This window comes from Rissa tridactyla, chromosome 11 (assembly GCF_028500815.1).
Source record: "Rissa tridactyla isolate bRisTri1 chromosome 11, bRisTri1.patW.cur.20221130, whole genome shotgun sequence".
NCBI classification, from domain to species: Eukaryota; Metazoa; Chordata; class Aves; order Charadriiformes; family Laridae; genus Rissa; species Rissa tridactyla.
The window spans coordinates 20,681,804-20,700,367 of NC_071476.1; the positions used below are offsets into that span (position 1 = coordinate 20,681,804).

An 18,564-nucleotide genomic window follows, 5' to 3' on the forward strand; every position below is an offset into this window, starting at 1 on the left:
CACATTGCTCAAATTTCTGTCCAACCTGACCTCGAAACCTTCCAAGGATGGCATATCCACTGCTTCTCTGGGAAACCTCTTCCAGTGCCTCACCTCCCTCATTGTAAAAAATTTCTTCCTTATGTCCAATTGAAACCTACCCTCTTACAGTTTAAATCCATTATCTCTTCTCCTGTCACAACAGACCCTGGTAAAAATCTGTTTCCATCTTTCTTAGAAGCCCCCTTTATATAATAAAAAGGAGCAATAAATTGTCCCCAGAGCCTTCTGTTCTCCAGGCTGAAGAACCTCTACTCTCTCAGACATTCTACATAGCAACTAGAAATGTTCCAGCCCTATCACCATTTTCCTGATCCTTCTCCGGACCTACTCTAACAGTTCCATGTCTTTTTCGACTGTGGGCCCCAGAGCTGTGCACAGCTCTCCAGGTGACGTCTTTTGTAAGTGGAGTAGAGGGGGAGAATAACCTCCCTTGACCTGCTGGCCACGCTACTTGTTATGCAGCTGAGGATACAATTGGCTTTCTGCGCAGCAAGTGCACATTGCCAGCTTGTGTCCCATTTGTCACTCACCAGTACCCCCAAGTCATTCTCCACAAGGCTATTCACAATCCCCCTCTATGTATCGAAACTCTGGATTGCACTGACCCAGGTGCAGGACCTCCCATTTGGCCTCGTTGAACTTCATGACATTTGCAAGGACCAGCTTCTCCAGACTGTCCAGATCCCTCTGGATGGCATCTCTTCTCTCCAGCTTATCAACTCCACCGCTTAGCTTGGAGTCATCTGCAAACTTCCTGTGGGATCACTGACTCCCTCACTCTGATCCCTCACTCCCACACTGATCACTCACTCACTCTGTGTCATTGTGTGTGGTTTCGCCACAGGCTGCAGCTAAGACCACGCAGCCGCCTGCTCACTCCCAAGGCTGGATGGGGAAGAAAATCAGAAGAGTAAGAGGGAGAAAACTCATGGCTCGAGACAAACACAGTTTAAAGACACACACACAAGCACATGAGCAAAGCTCCTGAAACACAAATTCATTCACCATTTCCCACTGGCAGGCAGATGTTCAGCCCTCTCCAGGAAAGCAGGCCTCCATCAGGATTAATGGGAAGACAAACAACATAACTCCAAATGTCCCTCCTTTCCTTCTTCTTCCCCCAGCTTTATATACTGCACTTGATGTCACATGGTATGGAATAGCCCTTTGGGCAGTTCAGGTCAGCTGTCCCAGCTGTATCCCCTCTTGTGCACTGCCAGCCTACTCACTGGCGGGGTAGCATGAGGAGCAGAAAAGGCCTTGACTGCTTAGCACAATTAAAAATATATGTGTTTTACCAACACTTTTTCCATCACAAATCAAAAACATAGCACTGTACCAGATGCCAGTAGGAAAGTCAAGTCCATCCCAGATGAAACCACGACACTCATTCAGCAAGATATTATTGAGATACATTAAATAGTATTGGACACAGTACAGACCCTTGAGGAATACCACATGTTACCGGTTTCCTCTTGGACACTGAGCCACTGACTATAGCTCTTTTGATGCAGCCAGCCAGCAGATCCTTATCCATCTAACAGTCCACCTGTCCAACCCATATCTCTCCAACTCAGAGGCCACCATGCAATGGGACATGCGGTGGGGAACACCCTGCACGTGTTCCCACACTGATCCCTACTCTGTTCATGGAAACCTTGGCTGGGCTGGGTTGGGTTGCCACTCTGCACTTTGAAGACTGCAGTAGAAATGGCTTTGCTTTCTTTCCCTACAAACAAGTGTGCCTCTGGCAGCACAGGTATGCACACAACAGCTGCCCTTCTTACAGCTGTGACCCTTCAAGGTGGGCACAGGAAGTGCCCCTGCACTCAGACAATTAGAAGCAATCTGACCTTCCACATTTCATCAGACAGCCTGAGGACTGGCTGTAGTTCATGACAATCAAGGCAAGAGTTAAAAACATATACAAATGAACAGAAAAGGTGCAATAACATTTCTTAGCCCAAACATATTGAGCACAAGGAACTGAAACTGCATAGTATCGCAACGATCACCTAACATAGTAACTACGACAGGCAGGGAAATGACCATCAGTTCTTCTATGATGTCACTGCCAACAGAGCTTCCTCATGTCTCCTCTACGACCCTACACAAGCTGCAGGCTTGCTTCTGACCCTCAGCAGTGGCAAAAACATATCACAAGACTATAATGCAGCAAGATCAAGCCAAAAGGGAGGTAGATTTTTTCACCAACATTCTATGTAAAAAATAGAAAGCATGTTAAGTACACGGACGATAAATATATGAACCAAAAAAGGAGTACACATCCAAGAGAGACTGGGGAAAATCTAAGAATCAACTTCTGGGGAATTTCCTCCCCTCTTTTATCACATGCACTGTTCCACAGAGATGGCACTTCTACTGACATCATGCTTTCATTCCCTCTCCCTAACACAACCAGAACACAAATATAACCTCACATCTCCTGCCTTCCACAAAAACAGAAGGATGAGCAAGAGGCACTAGCACACAACACGTGGATAAATGAAGATATGCCACTACTTCAAACTTAACCTACATACAGAGGAAACCAGGAGCTGAACAAAATCAGATCAGGAAGGCAAGGGACCATTAAAGATAAAGTCTTGCAGAGAAACCCACCGGGAAGTCTTCTCAGTCTTCACTGCTGGTGTTGAAATTCATCCCCCTGAGCACCTGCAAATCACTGATGTTTCAAGCACAAGTGCAAACCTAAGGTCTTCCTCTGGACTACATCGTACAAGGGTTCATTTTAAGAAATAGTCATCAGTTCTCATCAACTTTTTCTACTCTGTGGCCTGCTCATCTGCAGACAAATATGGAGTTGTAAAAGTAAAGACTTATTATAGGCCTCTTTCTCAAGGTAAGTCATCCTAGGCTTCTTTAGGTGGCTGAAGGCTTGACAAGGGAAGAAAATATTTGCTACAAAACAACACCCACAGTTTCAAATTCAAAAGAGCTATGCAGCCATGGGGAAAATGAACCATGACCTTGCAGGACACAAAGGCCTAAAAGAAAGTGTAATTACATCTATGAAGAAACTCCACATAGCTGTTTTCCAATGAAATACAGACGGATAAAGGAGCTTTCACGCAGGAATTAGACCCTTCTACCCATGCATCATCGTTCTAGATGCACTTTTATTGTGCAAATACTTTATGATTTTCAGAACAGGGAATCTCCAATCGCAGCATGAACGCCCAAGGCCTCGGCAGCAGGCATGAAATCAAACCACTGCTCAGCCAAATTTACAGTGACACAGATATTTGCATGGTTCCGAGTCAGCCTCTCACCCTCCTTCCTCTGCTTTCACAGCCTTTACTTGACCACAGATAGTATCCAATATTTTGTCCAAATGTCAGCCAGAGGCAAAAGAGCATTACATTCAGTGACACCTTAGGCAAACAGAGTCCATCAAAGTCTTTGTCTTGGCAGCTGAACAACTTCAAGGAATGAACGCCCACTGTTGCCCAAGCCGAACAATTACAAAAGATCTTTTAGGGTTTTAAATGTTACAAGCCACAATGAGGCCCAGATTTACACCTGGTCAAAAATACTACTACTAATAATAATAATAACAATACAAACCAAATTAAATAATTCGGAGAATAAGGATCACAACACGGATTTCAAATTATAGCAAAGCAAACTTCTTCACCTGACCTGTCTCAGCACAGACAGAAATTTTCACCCTGACCAAATGTCTTGCAATGTGAAAATGACCTTTGCTGACAGACACCATTGAAGGAAAAGTTGCACACACAACTTCTCGTTACAGACAACAAGGATCGCAACATGGACACATGCAAAGAGATTTCTCTGCTCATCATACTCATTTGAAAAAATGACAAATGTTCTCAAGGGCATAAGTGATTTGCAGCTTCAATAGAGACCCAGTTGCCTAAGTATCACCCCAAAGACAGCGTCATCTGACCTCAGCACATTGGGCAAATTGGAAGACAGGTCACTCTCAAACTTTAATATAAAATCGACATCAGTGCGCAATAACTGCCACTCATGGGAAACATCATGCAACAGGAAAGGAAACTGATGAACCCACAACTTGGCCAGCTGGAATATGAGTAGTGTGATATCCAAAAATGAGACACCTTCAGATTCATTTTACGTAGTCTAGCAACAAACCCTGATCATCCAAATTTGGAAATACACTCCAATGAGAGAAAAGATGCACAGACAACTTCTCTTTACCATGCATAATATTTGACTTCTCTCCATGTGCGTGTGACAAACAAGAGCATTTCTTCCAGTGATATTTAAAAAAAAAAACAAACATGTCTACGGAAGTCTTTCCCTTTACAGCTGTAAACATGAAAGCCACATACGGGACAGTCAGACAAATATCGCAGATGAGATCTTCCACATGTTGTCAGAGAGAATAGCCCAGCTGACACATGCAGAAAGGAAGAGATCAAAACATATGCTTCCAGATTATGGAACTTACAGTAGGTACATAATTCAGGTATTTAGTAGAAAACAAATACAGTTTATTCTTCATAAAGCTCCCTTTATGACATTTCTCCTAACTACACAATTCAAATGTTAGTTAACAGTTGATGACACCCTGCAATGACATGGGAAAAACCACCCAGGGCTCCCAATACAGCTGGAATAATATATGTGCTAGCAAAAAGTCTTTGGGAAGATGCAATTGCATGACATCACACATGGACACTAAACAGGGAACACTGCAAATCTCTTGTGTCCTTCAACAGACCCTCACGAAGACTCCCAGGACTGTCATCTCCAACCATTCACAACTTGCATGGTGTCCTTTGACACTCATAATTTGAAAGCATATAACATCAAAGGTCCAGTTGCCCAGACCAGTTCTCTTCAACATGCACCAGAATCACCCGTGGACTTCACATCAATATCTTTACATCTCTGTACTAAGATGGAACATATATTTGTCTACTCACCATCCTTCTGTGAAGACACATGGTGGTTTTAATTGTAAATGAGGAGCTGTCCTCCAGAAAAGACGGAGTCAGTGAACATCTTCACAGGGCCAAGCCCCCTCCTTAGGTCTCCTCCCTTACCTTGAATCTCTCCCCTCCCACCCTCCTATGGCTCTTGCCATAGCATGTATCGTCAAGCCAAGACACATCTAGCTCTCTTTCAAAGAAGTCAAACTTAAAAGAAAGGGAATCAGAGAAACATATCTCCCATTTCCTCCAATACCCCTTCATATGCAACTACCCAAGAACCTTCACAAATAGTCACAACTTCTAAGTTGTCCTTCATCTTCAAATCAGGCAGACAGACATCGACAAGGGACCAGTTGTTGCCCAGTCCCTTCCTCCACCCGGTGCACAAAGATCAAAGCATGAACGAATACAAAGACATATCGTTGCTCACCCCGTTATCAGGGAGAAACAGAAAGGCTGAGAACAGTGGAAACGACGAGCAGCTGAGTTATACAGGGAGCCATTAACAGTCCCTTCCAAAACACTCTCATCCTACTCAAGCACAGGTGCTGTCGGGAAGATAGCTGACCCTGCTAATAACGAAAACTGCCTTTTGCTGGTCATGCAATACATACCTTCAGAAGAGCTAATACTGACACATGTCGGGGACAAAAGGAGAAACGACCTGGCACATGATAACACCACAAAGCTCCTTTCCAAGGAAGCTCCAGCCAACAGCTGCCCACTTCTCCTGCTTCACACACCTACTCTAACGCTGAACAACGAGACCACGTTCACCTCCCCAGAGAAAGAGACACCACCACACAGCGAGTTGATAAACGAAGCTTTGCCTTCCTTGTAAATAAACCTCATCGTACAGACAGGACAGAGAACACGGGTGGGAAAGAGCAGAGAAGAGGGAGAGGAGGCGTGGCAGAGCAAGCGTGGTGGAAGGAACTCACCGGGGGAGCGTCGGGGTCGGCGCGGCGGGCGCCGTCGGCGTCCTCGGCGAGCAGCGGCGCGGGCTCGTTGGGCGGCGGGCGCGCCGGGAGGGTGTCGCAGCAGCTGCCGCCCGAGAAGCGGAGCTGGCTCTTGCGCGAGTCGGCGGTGAGCGACACCTCGTGCGAGTAGGAGTGCAGGAAGGCGCGGACGCCGTCGATGCCCACGAAGTGCGAGGCCGGGACGCCGCGCAAGGCGCCGCTGCCCGCCGCCAGCAGCTGCGAGCGGCGCCAGCGTCGCAGGCGCAGCGCCAGCAGCAGCAGCAGGAAGGCGAGGAAGAGGCAGGACACGGCCGCCACGGCCAGCACCAGCCAGCGCGTCAGGCTGACGGACGGCTCGCCCGCCGCCGCCGCCGCCGCGCTGCCCAGCTCCGACAGCAGCTCGCCCACGCTCTCGGCCAGCACCACCGTCAGCGTGGCCGTGGCCGACAGCGCCGGACGCCCGTGGTCCTTCACCACCACTACCAGGCTCTGCCGCGCCGCGTCGCGGGACAGCGGCACCCGCGCCGTGCGCACCTCGCCGCTGTGCAGCCCCACGCGGAACAGCGCCGGCTCCGTCGCCTTCGCCAGCTCGTACGACAGCCACGCGTTCTGCCCCGCGTCCGCGTCCACCGCCACCACCTTGGCCACCAGCGCCCCGGGCTCCGCCGACCGCGGCGCCAGCTCCACGCCCGCCCAGCCCGCGCCCGACGCCGGCGGCGGGTACAGCACCTGCGGCGCGTTGTCGTTCTCGTCCACGATCACCAGGCGCACCGACACGTTGCTGCTCAGCGACGGCGCGCCGCCGTCCTCCGCCCGCACCCACAGCCCCACCTCGCGCACCTCCTCGTAGTCGAAGGAGCGCAGCGCGTACAGCGCGCCCGTCTCCGCGTGCACCGACACGTACGACGACAGCGGCGCGCCCCGCACGCGCCCCTCCCACAGCCGGTACCGCACGCGCGCGTTCTGACCCCAGTCCGCGTCCGCCGCCCGCACCGTCAGCACCAGCGCGCCCGCCGCGTTGTTCTCGGCCACCCGCGCGCTGTACCGCGCCTCCGCGAACACCGGCGCGTTGTCGTTCACGTCCAGCACCCGCAGCGACAGCACCGCGCTGCTCCACAGCGGCGGCGAACCGCCGTCCGACGCCCGCACCGTCACGTTGTACTCCGACACCGCCTCACGGTCCAGCACCTCGGCAGTCACCACGCGGTAGTAGTCCTCAAAAGTCTTCTCCAGACGGAACGGGAGGCTCTCGGCGGTGCTGCACCGCACCTGGCCGTTGGGGCCCGAGTCGCGGTCCTGCACGTGCAGCAGGGCCACCACCGTCCCCGGCGGGGCATCCTCAGAGATGTCGTTCAACGCCGACCGCACCGAAATCTCGGGCACGTTGTCATTCACGTCTGTCACCGTGATTGTGACTTTTGCAGTGTCGGAAAGGCCCCCGCCGTCCCGTGCCTGCACCTCCAGTTCGTACGAGTCGCCTTCCTCGAAGTCCAAGCTCCGCACCAGAATGATATCTCCCCTCTCGACGTGCAGCTGGAAAATTTTCGAGGTTTTGTCTGAGATTTTCTTGAACGAGTATTTCACGTTGCCGTTCATCCCCTCGTCGGCGTCGGTGGCCGTGACGGTAAGCAGGGCGGAGCCCACGGGCACGTCCTCCGCCACACGCACCGTGTACTCCGCTTGCCTGAACGCGGGCGCGTTGTCGTTGGCGTCCAGTACCGCCACGCGGATCCGCGCCGTGCCCGTCCGCGACGGCTCGCCGCCGTCGCTCGCCCTCAGCACCAGCTCGTGAAAGGCCGCCTCCTCCCGGTCCAGCGCTTTCGCCAGCACCAGCTCGGGACGCTGGTCCCCGCCGGGGCTCGCCTGCACGGATAGCGAGAAGTGCTCGTCGCCGCTCAGCTCGTACCTCTGCAGGGAATTGCGTCCCACGTCCGGGTCGTGAGCCTCGGCCAGGGGAAAATGCGACCCCATAGCTGTCGTCTCACTAATTTTCAGCTCCGTTTCTGTTTCTCGAAAGCTGGGGGCGTTGTCGTTAATGTCCCTGATTTCCACTTCGATTCCGTAAACCCGCATCTCCCCCTCCACGATCACCTCACAGCGCAGCACGCATTGCTGCACACTCTCGCACAGCTGCTCTCTGTCTATCCTCTCCGCCGTCACTAAATGTCCCGTCTTTCCGTGCAGACCGAAATACTGTGTCCTACCTTCGGACACTACGCAGACGCCGCCGTCTTGGAGCACCGGCGTGTCCAGCGCCAGGTCCTTGGCCACGTCGCCCACGAACGAGCCCTTCGGCATCTCCTCGGGAACCGAGTAGCGCAGCTGTCCGCACGCTGCCTTCCACGCTGCCACCAGGACGCACCACAGCATGGCTCGATCCCGCCGGACCCAGAGCCATCCCAACACGCACATTTCCGACGCGGCACCGCCGCGCGCCGTTCCGCCTCCCGATCTACCTCCCGATCCGGCTGCCGATCAGGCTCCTTCCCCTTCTCGCCGCTGCCCTCGGCCCCTCCGCACCACGGCTCCGCACCACCCGGACGCTCGCAGACAGACCGACCGCCCAGCCAGCGAGCGAGCCGAGCCGCAGCGGGCGGGGTTGCCTGCACCGCTCCTGCCGCCTTCTCGCTCCTCCTCGGTCAACAGCGGCACCCGCAGCCTCCTCCCGGCACTGCAGCCACACAGCACTGCCCAGCGCTGCCCGCCGCCCTTTCCTACGGGCAGGTAGCGCCGACGGACACTCGACACGGACACATCGTTTCCCCTCCCCTGGGGATCCCTCCTGCGATGCCTTATCTCCAAACCATCCATCACTTCTTTGATTATCGAATTAATCACGACAGAAAGAAATAATAGACCTTCCGTGGACCTGTGATTTCTACCGCACGGAAGCCTGTTTTTGTAATGATGATAGATTATATCTATTATTTTTTCTTAATATGTTGTATAGAATATAACTGGTCTTGTCCCACTAGTCCGACAGCACAATCCGTATCACGAATTACACAGCGGTTTTAGCGGTCGTGCTTGAATGACGTTTCCCTCACCCATTTAATTCCCCACATCCCGAATAATATGCAAAGGAACAAGGATGATCCTCCTCAAATAGAGTCCGATGACTTCCTGCATTGGCTTTTCCCTAAGCCGTTCTTTTCTTTAATGACGCATGTTATTTGTAACGCACGGGCGAAATGACTTGCTAATGGCTATAGATGTGAAATAAAATATTGTCTTTTGCTTAATATGGCCTGTATACTGTTATGACTCTTATTCTATTAGTCCAAAAGCAAAACCCTCACCATGAATTTTTATAGCAGTCATGCTTGAATGACTGGTGTAAGGCCAGCAAAGAAAACAAGCTCTGAAAACCAAAACGTGATACTCAGACGCTCCCCCAGGGAACCAGACGTATCAGGCTTACTAGCTCAAACGTCAGGAATACCTTAAATACTTTACGCTTTAAATACCTTAATGCTTTGAATACTACAGCTCATATGGAGCGCGCTTCAAATTAATGACACCACTACTTCTGACTGAGATTAGATGTTTAAAGGCTGCGGAAGGCGGGATCAATCAACAGAGAATATATGCCAGCTAAGCCAGTAAAGATCCTGAGGAGGTGGAGTTGATCAGGCACCTGCCATGGGCTATGGAATGTCTCCATAGAAGACATTCCTTACAAAGGAGCACAGAGGGAGGCTCTCCTAATGTTCGAAAATCACCCTCTCCCATCCACTCCGCTTGCAGGCTGTGGGTCATCACTTCGCACTAATTGTACTGCAGCTATCCAGGAGGCGGGAAGCACCTGCAGTGAGCCTGGCCAGAATCATCTGCAAAAGGGGCTGATAGCAGCCATACGATAGAGCTGATTTGCCGCAAATTCTTCTTGTCCACCCGTTTTCCGGATATGGGTCTACTCTCAACAGTATTTTTGAATTGGATGGGAGAAGCTGAATTACCCTAAAATCTTGGTACATCTGCAGACGGAGCTAATACTGGAAAAGGAAAGTGGAAGGACTTTAACATGTGGTTTCCACTTTTAATACTCCAAATTACATTTTAAACAAGTAATTCGATAGCTTGAATGGCCATGGAGGGGCTTTGATTTTCTCAGAAATCAAGGTCTAAGAGATTGATGCTTGTTAGTAAAGCATTCATCTAATTCTTGATCCTTCACGCTGGTAGGACACCTTTTCAACCAAATACTGTAGGACAGCGTGAGACAAGTACGGCTGCACACTCTAAACTGTGCCCGGAACACAGGTAAATGTGGAAATGGACATTGTTAAAGTGCCTAATTGCTCTCATTTGGAGTACTTCCTTCTCGATTGACATTTGTTCTCAGGATGGGTAGAGCCCTCCCATTGTAAACAGGCAGATACAATGACTGTTGCAAAATTGTCCGAGACACTGAATTTCGCGGTCTAGTATTCCCCTGTCAACGCGACCAACCTGGAGGTCCAAGTACCTCTCTCTTACCTCTCTCTTTTTTTTTCTTTCTTTTTTTTTTTTTTTTCAGATCTCGGCCTACACCTTCACCTGTGTATAAAACACAGATCATGAATGGTAAGGTTTCACCCTCACCGTTAATAACTCAAACGATTTTAGGCAGCACAAGCCTTGGAGACAAAAACCTCTGAGATGAACATCATGAAATTAAACATCTCCAACTGCACGTCTTAATTCCGAGTCTGTCATGCAGAATCAGCGGATCTCTTTCTACACAATAGGCATTCCCTTCACCCTTAATACCTCAGAAGACTTTAGGCAGCACAAGCCTTGGAGACAAAAACCTCAGCTGAACATCAACCCGTGAGCACCCATAAATCAAGGAGAGCACGGCTAACGGCTTGCTCTGAATGGAATAAAGTTACCCCGATCTTTCATTTCTTCAGGGACACAAGGACCAGCACTCCCCATCCACATCACCCCCCGAAATCCCAGGGGAATAGGCACGGAGGTTCAGCACAGATCAAAGAAAACAGCGAGAGCGAGAGGGCTTACACACCTGCGGGGCGTCGGTGGGCGGCTCTCCCGCGCCGGCGCTGCTGCTCGGGCTCGGCTTCCCGCAGGGCTCCGCGCCGAGCAGCTCCTCCGCGGGCACGCTGGACAGCGGTGGCGGCGGCCAAGCGCCCTCGGCCACGGCGCGTGCCGGCGCCACGCACAGGTTGTAGGAGTAGGGCAAGGTGCCCTCGCAGAAGTCGGCCGGGAAGGCGGCGCCGGGCACGGAGAAGCGCTGCGCGCCCAGGCAGCGCAGCACGGCGGGCGGCCCGGCCCGGCGCAGCCGCGCCAGCACGGCCAGCGCCACGCTCAGCAGGAAGAGGGCGGAGAGCAGCGCCAGCGCCAGCACCAGGTAGAACTGCAGCTCGGCCGCCGAGTCGGCGCCCGCCGCCCGCTCGCTCAGCTCCGGCAGCGCCTCCTGCAAGCTCTCGGCCAGCACCACGTGCAGCGTGGCCGTGGCTGACAGTGCCGGCTGCCCGTGGTCCTTCACCACGGCCACCACACGCTGCTTCGCCGCGTCCCTCTCCGACACGGCCCGCGCCGTCCGCACCTCGCCGCTGTGCAGCCCCACGCGGAACAGCGCCGGCTCCGACGCCTGCACCAGCTCGTACGACAGCCACGCGTTGCGCCCCGCGTCCGCGTCCACCGCCACCACCTTGCCCACCAGGTAGCCGGCCTCGGCCGAACGCGGCACCACCTCGAACGCCGCCGGCAACGACGACGCTCCCGACCCCGACGCTCCCGCTCCCGCCGCCGCCGGCCAGAGCACGCGCGGCGCGTTGTCGTTGCGGTCCAGCACGAAGACGCGCACCGTGGCCGTGGAGCTCCGCGACGGCGCCCCGCCGTCCTGCGCCCGCACCGCCACCGCGAACTCGCGGCACTGCTCGTAGTCGAAGGAGCGCTGCGCGTACACCGCGCCGCTCCGCGCCTCCACCGACACGTAGGGCGCCGCGCCCGCGCTGCCGCCCGCCAGCCAGTAGCTCACGCGCCCGTTGGCGCCCGCGTCCGCGTCCCGCGCGCGCACGCGCACCACCGGCGCGCCCGCCGCGTTGTTCTCCGACACGTAGGCGCTGTAGGCCGCCTCCTCGAACACCGGCGCGTTGTCGTTCACGTCCGACACCTCCAGCACCAGCGACGCGCGGCTCGACAGCGACGGGCTGCCCCGGTCCCTGGCCACCACCGTCACTCGGTGCTCGGACGCCTGCTCGCGGTCCAGCGCGCTCGCCGTCACCACCTTGTACGACCCCACCGACGACGACACCATCGACAGCGGCGCCTCGCCCGACAGCTCGCACCACACCTGACCGTTCTCCCCGGAGTCCGCGTCGTTCACGTTCAGTAGGGCCACCACCGTGCCTGCCGGCGCGTCCTCGGGCACAGGGCTCGACACCGACAACACCGTGATTTCGGGAGCGTTGTCGTTCTCGTCGCTGATGTCGATCTGCAATTCGCAGTGCGCCACCAGACCTCCGCCATCTCTCGCCTCCAGACCGAAGCTGTATTTACTCTTCTCCTCGAAATCCAGGGGCCCCGCCGTCCTCACCTCGCCGCTGTCGCTCTCGACACTGAACAAGGCGCGGACGCCGTCCGGGACGTTGCCGAAGGAGTAGGACACCCGCCCGTTGGACCCCGCGTCCGCATCCGTGGCTCGCACCCGCACCACCAGCGACCCAGACGGCACATTCTCCCGCACTCGCGCCTCGTACACGCTCTTACTGAACACGGGCGCGTTGTCGTTGGCGTCCGTCACGTTCACGCGAACCTGGACAGTCCCCGATTTCACGGGGTCCCCGCCATCCACCGCCGTCAGCACCAGCTCAAAGGAGCTCTGCTTCTCCCGGTCCAGCTCTCTCTCCAGCACTAATTCCGGCTGCTTCTTTCCACCCGGTCTCTCCTTGAGGGCCAGAGTGAAGGACGGGTTGGCAGTGAGCTGGTAAGTCAGTAATGAATTGCTGCCCACGTCTGCGTCTCGGGCCATCTCCAGCGGAAAACGAGCCCCGGGAGTTGTCCATTCACCGATCTCGAGGTGGAGAGCAGCCTTGCTGAAGGTCGGCGCGTTGTCGTTGACGTCCTGGATGGCCACCTCGACGTGGAAAACGTTGAGCGGGTTCTGCACCAGCGCCTCGAAGCTGACGGAGCAGGACGCCGACTCGCCGCACATCTCCTCCCGGTCCAGCCTCTCGCTCACGTACAGGTTCCCGCTCTCCCCGCTCACCGTGAAGTATTTCAGCTGCCTGTTAGCGGCAGACGCCACCCGCAGCTTGCGTGCCGGCAGCTCCGCCGGGCTCAGCCCCAGGTCCCGCGCCAGCGGCCCCACCAGCGAGCCTCTGCCCAGCTCCTCGGGGATGGCGTACCGGATCCGCTCCGCCGCCGCCCGGCAGCACAACACCAGCAGCAAAGCGGGCAGCAGCACCGCTCGCCCGGCCGCTCGCCGCCTACAGTCAGTCTGATTCTGCCTCACCGCCATTGTCGCCAGAGCTTGCCGCGCTCCTCCCTCCTGCCGCTGCCGCGACTCCGGCTTCGGCTGCGGCTCCAGCGCGGCTCCGTGTCGGCCAACAGCGGCACCCGGAGGCGCCGCCACGACACCGCAGCCGGCCCATGTCCGCGCTCCCGGGGCCCAGACTTTTGGCCGCTTTTCAGTGGCTGCCCCCAGCTTTGGGGTCTCTCCTTTTTTAGGTTCAGTAAGCACGGAGGCACTTGCTTAATTCTTAGCAGGAACGCTCTTCATTTTAACACCAACAGCAGTCTCATACTGAAAAGGATTTTCTACTTGCAGTGGATTTTTAAACTACTATTACGCTTGATAAAGGACTTTTAGGGCTTGTGGTGTTAGTTGGCATGAAAACCAAGAAGGAAATAAGTGTTCAAGGGCAATAAAGAAGTTTCCTCATGCACACTCTGAGAATTGAATTCAAAATCTTAAATGCCATGTTCTAAGACACTTTACACTTTTTGTGTAACTCTTGTACTTGAGATACAGTTTGTACACCAGAATCCGGAAGTACAGAAACACATTCTTGGTTCAACTTCAAAGGCTTTTAAAACTGACATACGCTGTCAAGTATTTTTAGGTCATCTCCTTGAGTCATAGTGAATATTTGAAGGAAATCTTTGTGGCAGAGCAATACGTAGAGGAACTGAGCTGCACTTAAGAACATCAAGAGAGAGTTATAAGAGCAAGATATGATGCTATAACTACAGAATGCATTAGGAGACTTTTAGCACTCTGTCAGGTATTTTCAATTCTGCTTCCTTTATGGGGGACTCAGAAGGAAATATTTGTATTTCAGTAATTCATAAGTGATCAGAAAAAGAATGAAGCACAAGTCTTTTCAATCCTGTCACGCCAGACCTCCAAAGTGTTTCCACCTTCCCTGCATTTCCCCCTTTGTCTCATTGAAATCTCTCACGTTTGACCACTGTTGACTTTTTTTTTTTTAGGGAGAAGTATCACACTGAGAAAAGTATCACCCTTAAGGAAGGTTTATAGCTCCAAGTTAGCAGAGGAACATTAGCTATTTTGTTTGTAGTTCACAAAAGTTCCTTCTTTTGCACGTCCATACTTGAGGGACTGAGAATGGGAAAGTGCAAAGCCACATCGAGTCTTTAATTGAATCATAGAAAAGTTTGGGTTGGAAGGGACCTTCAAAGATCATCTAGTTGGCTGCCAAGAGCAGGGATATCCTTCACTAGATCACATTGCTCAAAGGCCCACCCAACCTGACCTTGAATCCTTCCAATGATGGCACATCCACTACTTCTCTGGGAAACCTCTTCCACCACTCTCATTGTAAAACATTTCTTCCTCATGTCCAATTGAAACCTACCCTCTTTCAGTTTAAATCTGTTGTCCCTTCTCCTATCAAAACAGGCCCTGGTAAAAAGTACTCTCTGTCTTTCTTAGAAGCCCCCTTTATATAATAAGAAAGTGCAATAAAGTGTCCCCAGAACCTTCTGTGCTCCTGGCTGAAGAACCCCTACTCTCTCAGGCCTGCTACATAGCAAACAGAAATATTCCAGCCCTTTCACCAATTTCCTGACCCTTCTCTGGATCTACTCTAAAAGGTCCATGTCTTTTTCAATTGTGGACTCCATAGCTGGACATAGCACTCCAGGTGGGGACTCATGAAAGCAGAGTAGAGGTGGAAAATCCCTTCCCTCAACCTGTTGGTCGAGTTGTGGATGGTACATGCACAACTTCTCTGGGAAACCTCTTTCAGCATCTCACCACCCTCATCGTAAAACATTTCTTCCTTATGTTCCATTGAAATCTACCTTCTTTCAGTTTAAAACCATTGCCTTTCTCCTGTCACAACAGGACCTGGTAAAAACTCTCCATCTTTCTTAGAAGCCCCCTTTATTTAATGAAAAGGCACAATAAAGTCTCCCCAGAGCCTTATCTTCTCCAGGCTGAAGAACCTCTACTCTCTCAGCCATTCTACATAGCAAGCAGAAATGTTCCAGTCCTTTGGCCATTTTTCTGTCCTTCTGTAGACCTACTGTAGCACGTCAATGTCTTTTTTGACTGTGGGCCCCATAACTGCACACAGCACTGCAGGTAGGGTCTCATGAAAGCAGAGTAGAGGGGGAGAATCCTCGACCTGCTGGCCACGTCCTTCTTGGGCTCAACGGCTGCTCTCACTACCTCTGTCTCTATAAAATGTGGGGGTTGCCCTGCCCCAGGTGCACAACCTCGCACTTGGCCTTCTTGAACTTCATGAGTTTCACATGGAGCCACCCCTCCAACCTGTCCAGATCCCTCTCAATGGCATCCCTTCCCTCTAGTGAATTAACTGCACCACTCAGCTTGGTGTTGTCTGCAAAATGCTGTGGGTACACTGAATCCTACCATCTGTATCACTGTCAAGGTTCAACTCCAGCTGGCAGCTAGGACCACATGGCCTCTTGCTCTCTCTCCCATTTGGGGTGGGGAAGAGAATCAGAACAGTAACAGTGAGAAAACCCATGGGTTGACATAAAGACTGTTTAATAAGTAAAGAAAACGCCACGCACACAAGCAAAGTGAAATAAGGAGTTCATTCACCACTTCGTATCGGCAGGCACATGTTCAGCCCTCTCCAGGACAGCAGGGCTCCATCACGTGTAACAGTTCCTTGGGAAGACAAACACCATAATTCCAAATTTGTCTCCCACTTCCTTCTTCTTCCCCCAACTTTATATACTGTGCATGATGTCACATGGAATGGAATAGCATTTTGGTCAGTTGGGGTCAGCTGTCCCTGTTGTATCCCCTCACAACTTCTTGTGCACTCTCAGCCTACCCACTGGCAGGGCAGCGTGAGGAGCAGAAAAGGCCTTGACTGCTTAGCACAACCAAGAACATCACTGTTCTACCAACACTATGTCCATCCCAAATACAAAACACAGCACTATATCAAGGAGGTTTCACACAGGAATTATAAGCCTTCTACTCATGCATCATCATTCTACATGCACATTTAGTGTGCAAATACCTTATGATTGGAGGACTAGCATCATCTTTCAGGACAGGGAATCCATGATCACAGCATGAATGCCGCAGGCCTTGGCAGCAGTGTCCTGGTTCCGGCGGGGATAGGGTTAATTTTTCCTGGTATTCCATGCCATGTGAGCCATGCCCACCCTGAGCTGCCGGGGGAGGGGGCAGGAAGTCGCCGCTTGGAGCGGGCTGGGGAGTACCGGGTCCGGTCAGTGAGCGGCGGGGAGCGGCGGTTCCGTAATCGTGTTCGTATATTCCTCTATCCGTGTTATTGTTGTTGTTTGCCTGTTCCCTTTGCTGTTCTGTTAAACTGCCTTTGTCTCAACCCAAGAGTCTTGCCTTTTTTCTCCTCCGATTCTTCCTGTATCGGGAAGGCCCGAGCGAGCGGCACGTGGTTCTTTGTTGCCGTCTGAGGCTAAACCACAACAGTCCTTTTTGGCACCCAACGTGGGGCTCGAAGGGTTGAAATAACGACAGAATCCAACTAGAACGTGGAAAAACGGATTTTTTTTTTTTTTGTATGCATTTATTTTATTAGGTAAATAGTCACTGGTCATCATGTTGCTTGGTTTGTTCTCATGGCTGTGTTATATAAATTCCTATATGGCTTATGTACTCCCTGCAATGCTGTTTACCGTGTCTGGAAGAGGGATGAGGATTATCATTCTGCTGTCCTGTGCGATATCTGTTTATGATATGATAACATCACTGTTCAGACAGCTATTTTGGGGTGTTTATGTAGTTTTGCTGTCCTGTCCGTACATTGGACACCGTCTCTCAGAATTTATTAATAATTACACCCAGTCTGTAGGGGAAACAGGGGGGGGCACTTTCCCCAGCCCTTTTGCCTCCCTTTTCTCCTTCGGGTCAGGTATGACAACTTTTGAGAATTTTTAATATCCTTGGGATACTCAAACCAGCGTGTTCCTAGTGTTATGTCTCCTGAATACGTTCCAGGTCTTGTTTAGGGTTAAGTGACTATTTAAGACTACCACCTGGAGATCTGCTCCGAGGCTGGATAGTCAGGGGTGGCACGGCATGTGGGAGAGCATGGGCAGGTACCTAGAGAACTACTCACCTCCAATGGTCTGGGACTTCACCCCTGAACAATTACAGGACCCTGATAAAGTGGTAGAATGTTTGAAGGGAAAATGCTGTGGCTATTCTAGAGAGGCACAACTCACCGCGCTGTGCTGGGCCCTGGCCAGTATCTACCAGGCACTGCTGAGAATTATGCAGCACCCTCAGGGGGAAGAGATGGAAACCAGACCAGCAGCCACTGCAGCTACTGCAACCCCTGTGACGGACACTGCGGCTACTGCAACCCCTGCGACGGACACTGCGGCTACTGCAACCCCTGCGACGGACACTGCCACTGAACCAGGGAACCAACCCGTGCCGTTATCAGTTGCCCCCATACAGAAGAAGTACACAAAGAAATCAGTTCACTTAGTAAGAGATGATGATGAACCAGGGTCATCACGAGAGCAGGAGGAAGAGGCAGAACCAGAGATAATTACTCGATCCCTATCCTTGAGTGAGTTGCGGGATATGCGAAAAGATTTTAGCCGACTTTCAGGTGAGCACATTGTCACCTGGCTGCTCCGGTGCTGGGATAACGGGGCCAGTAGCCTGGAATTAGAGGGTAGGGAGGCCAGGCAGCTGGGATCCCTGTCTAGGGAAGGCGGCATTGACAAGGCAATTGGGAAAAAGACCCAAGCCCTCAGCCTCTGGAAACGACTCCTGTTAGGCGTGAGGGAGAGGTACCCCTTCAGTGAGGGTGTTGTATGTCAGCCAAGCAAGTGGACTACCATGGAAAGAGGTATCCAGTACCTGAGAGAATTAGCCGTGCGGGAGATGATTTATTATGACTTGGACAATGCAGACGTACCCACAGACCCTGATGAGGTGCGATGCACAAGGCCCATGTGGCGGAAGTTTGTACGGAGCGCACCATCGTCATATGCCAACTCCCTGGCAGTAATGGAATGGAAAGGTGAAGAGGGACCAATGGTGGATGAGGTGGCTGGCCGGCTCCGGCGATATGAAGAAAGTCTCTCTTCCCCCCTTGTCTCAGCTGTGGAGAAACTGTCGCAGAAGGTCCAGCAACTTGAAGAGAATATCTCCCACTCCC

The 18,564-nt window shown here is 52.6% G+C and overlaps 3 protein-coding genes across 3 annotated transcripts in view; all 3 read right to left on the minus strand.

Moving 5' to 3' along the window:
• Positions 1-18,564, minus strand: part of LOC128915987 (protocadherin gamma-C5-like) — a 248,422-nt gene that overhangs the window by 213,020 nt on the left and 16,838 nt on the right. The gene's annotated exons all lie outside the window — the stretch shown is intronic.
• LOC128916216 (protocadherin gamma-A12-like) lies at positions 5,617-9,015 on the minus strand. Its single transcript, XM_054217578.1, is given in 5 exon segments — positions 5,617-5,844; positions 5,846-8,382; positions 8,385-8,522; positions 8,525-8,690; positions 8,998-9,015. Coding segments are annotated over 5 exon segments (3,087 nt in total).
• Positions 10,923-13,418, minus strand: LOC128916217 (protocadherin gamma-B5-like). Its single transcript, XM_054217579.1, has one exon. It carries the CDS (start codon positions 13,416-13,418, stop codon positions 10,923-10,925), a length of 2,496 nt encoding a protein of 831 aa, XP_054073554.1.

Bases quoted from the DNA above. Each gene is read 5' to 3' on its own strand.
- LOC128916217 (XM_054217579.1), bottom strand. From the start codon at position 13,418: ATGGCGGTGAGGCAGAATCAGACTGACTGTAGGCGGCGAGCGGCCGGG.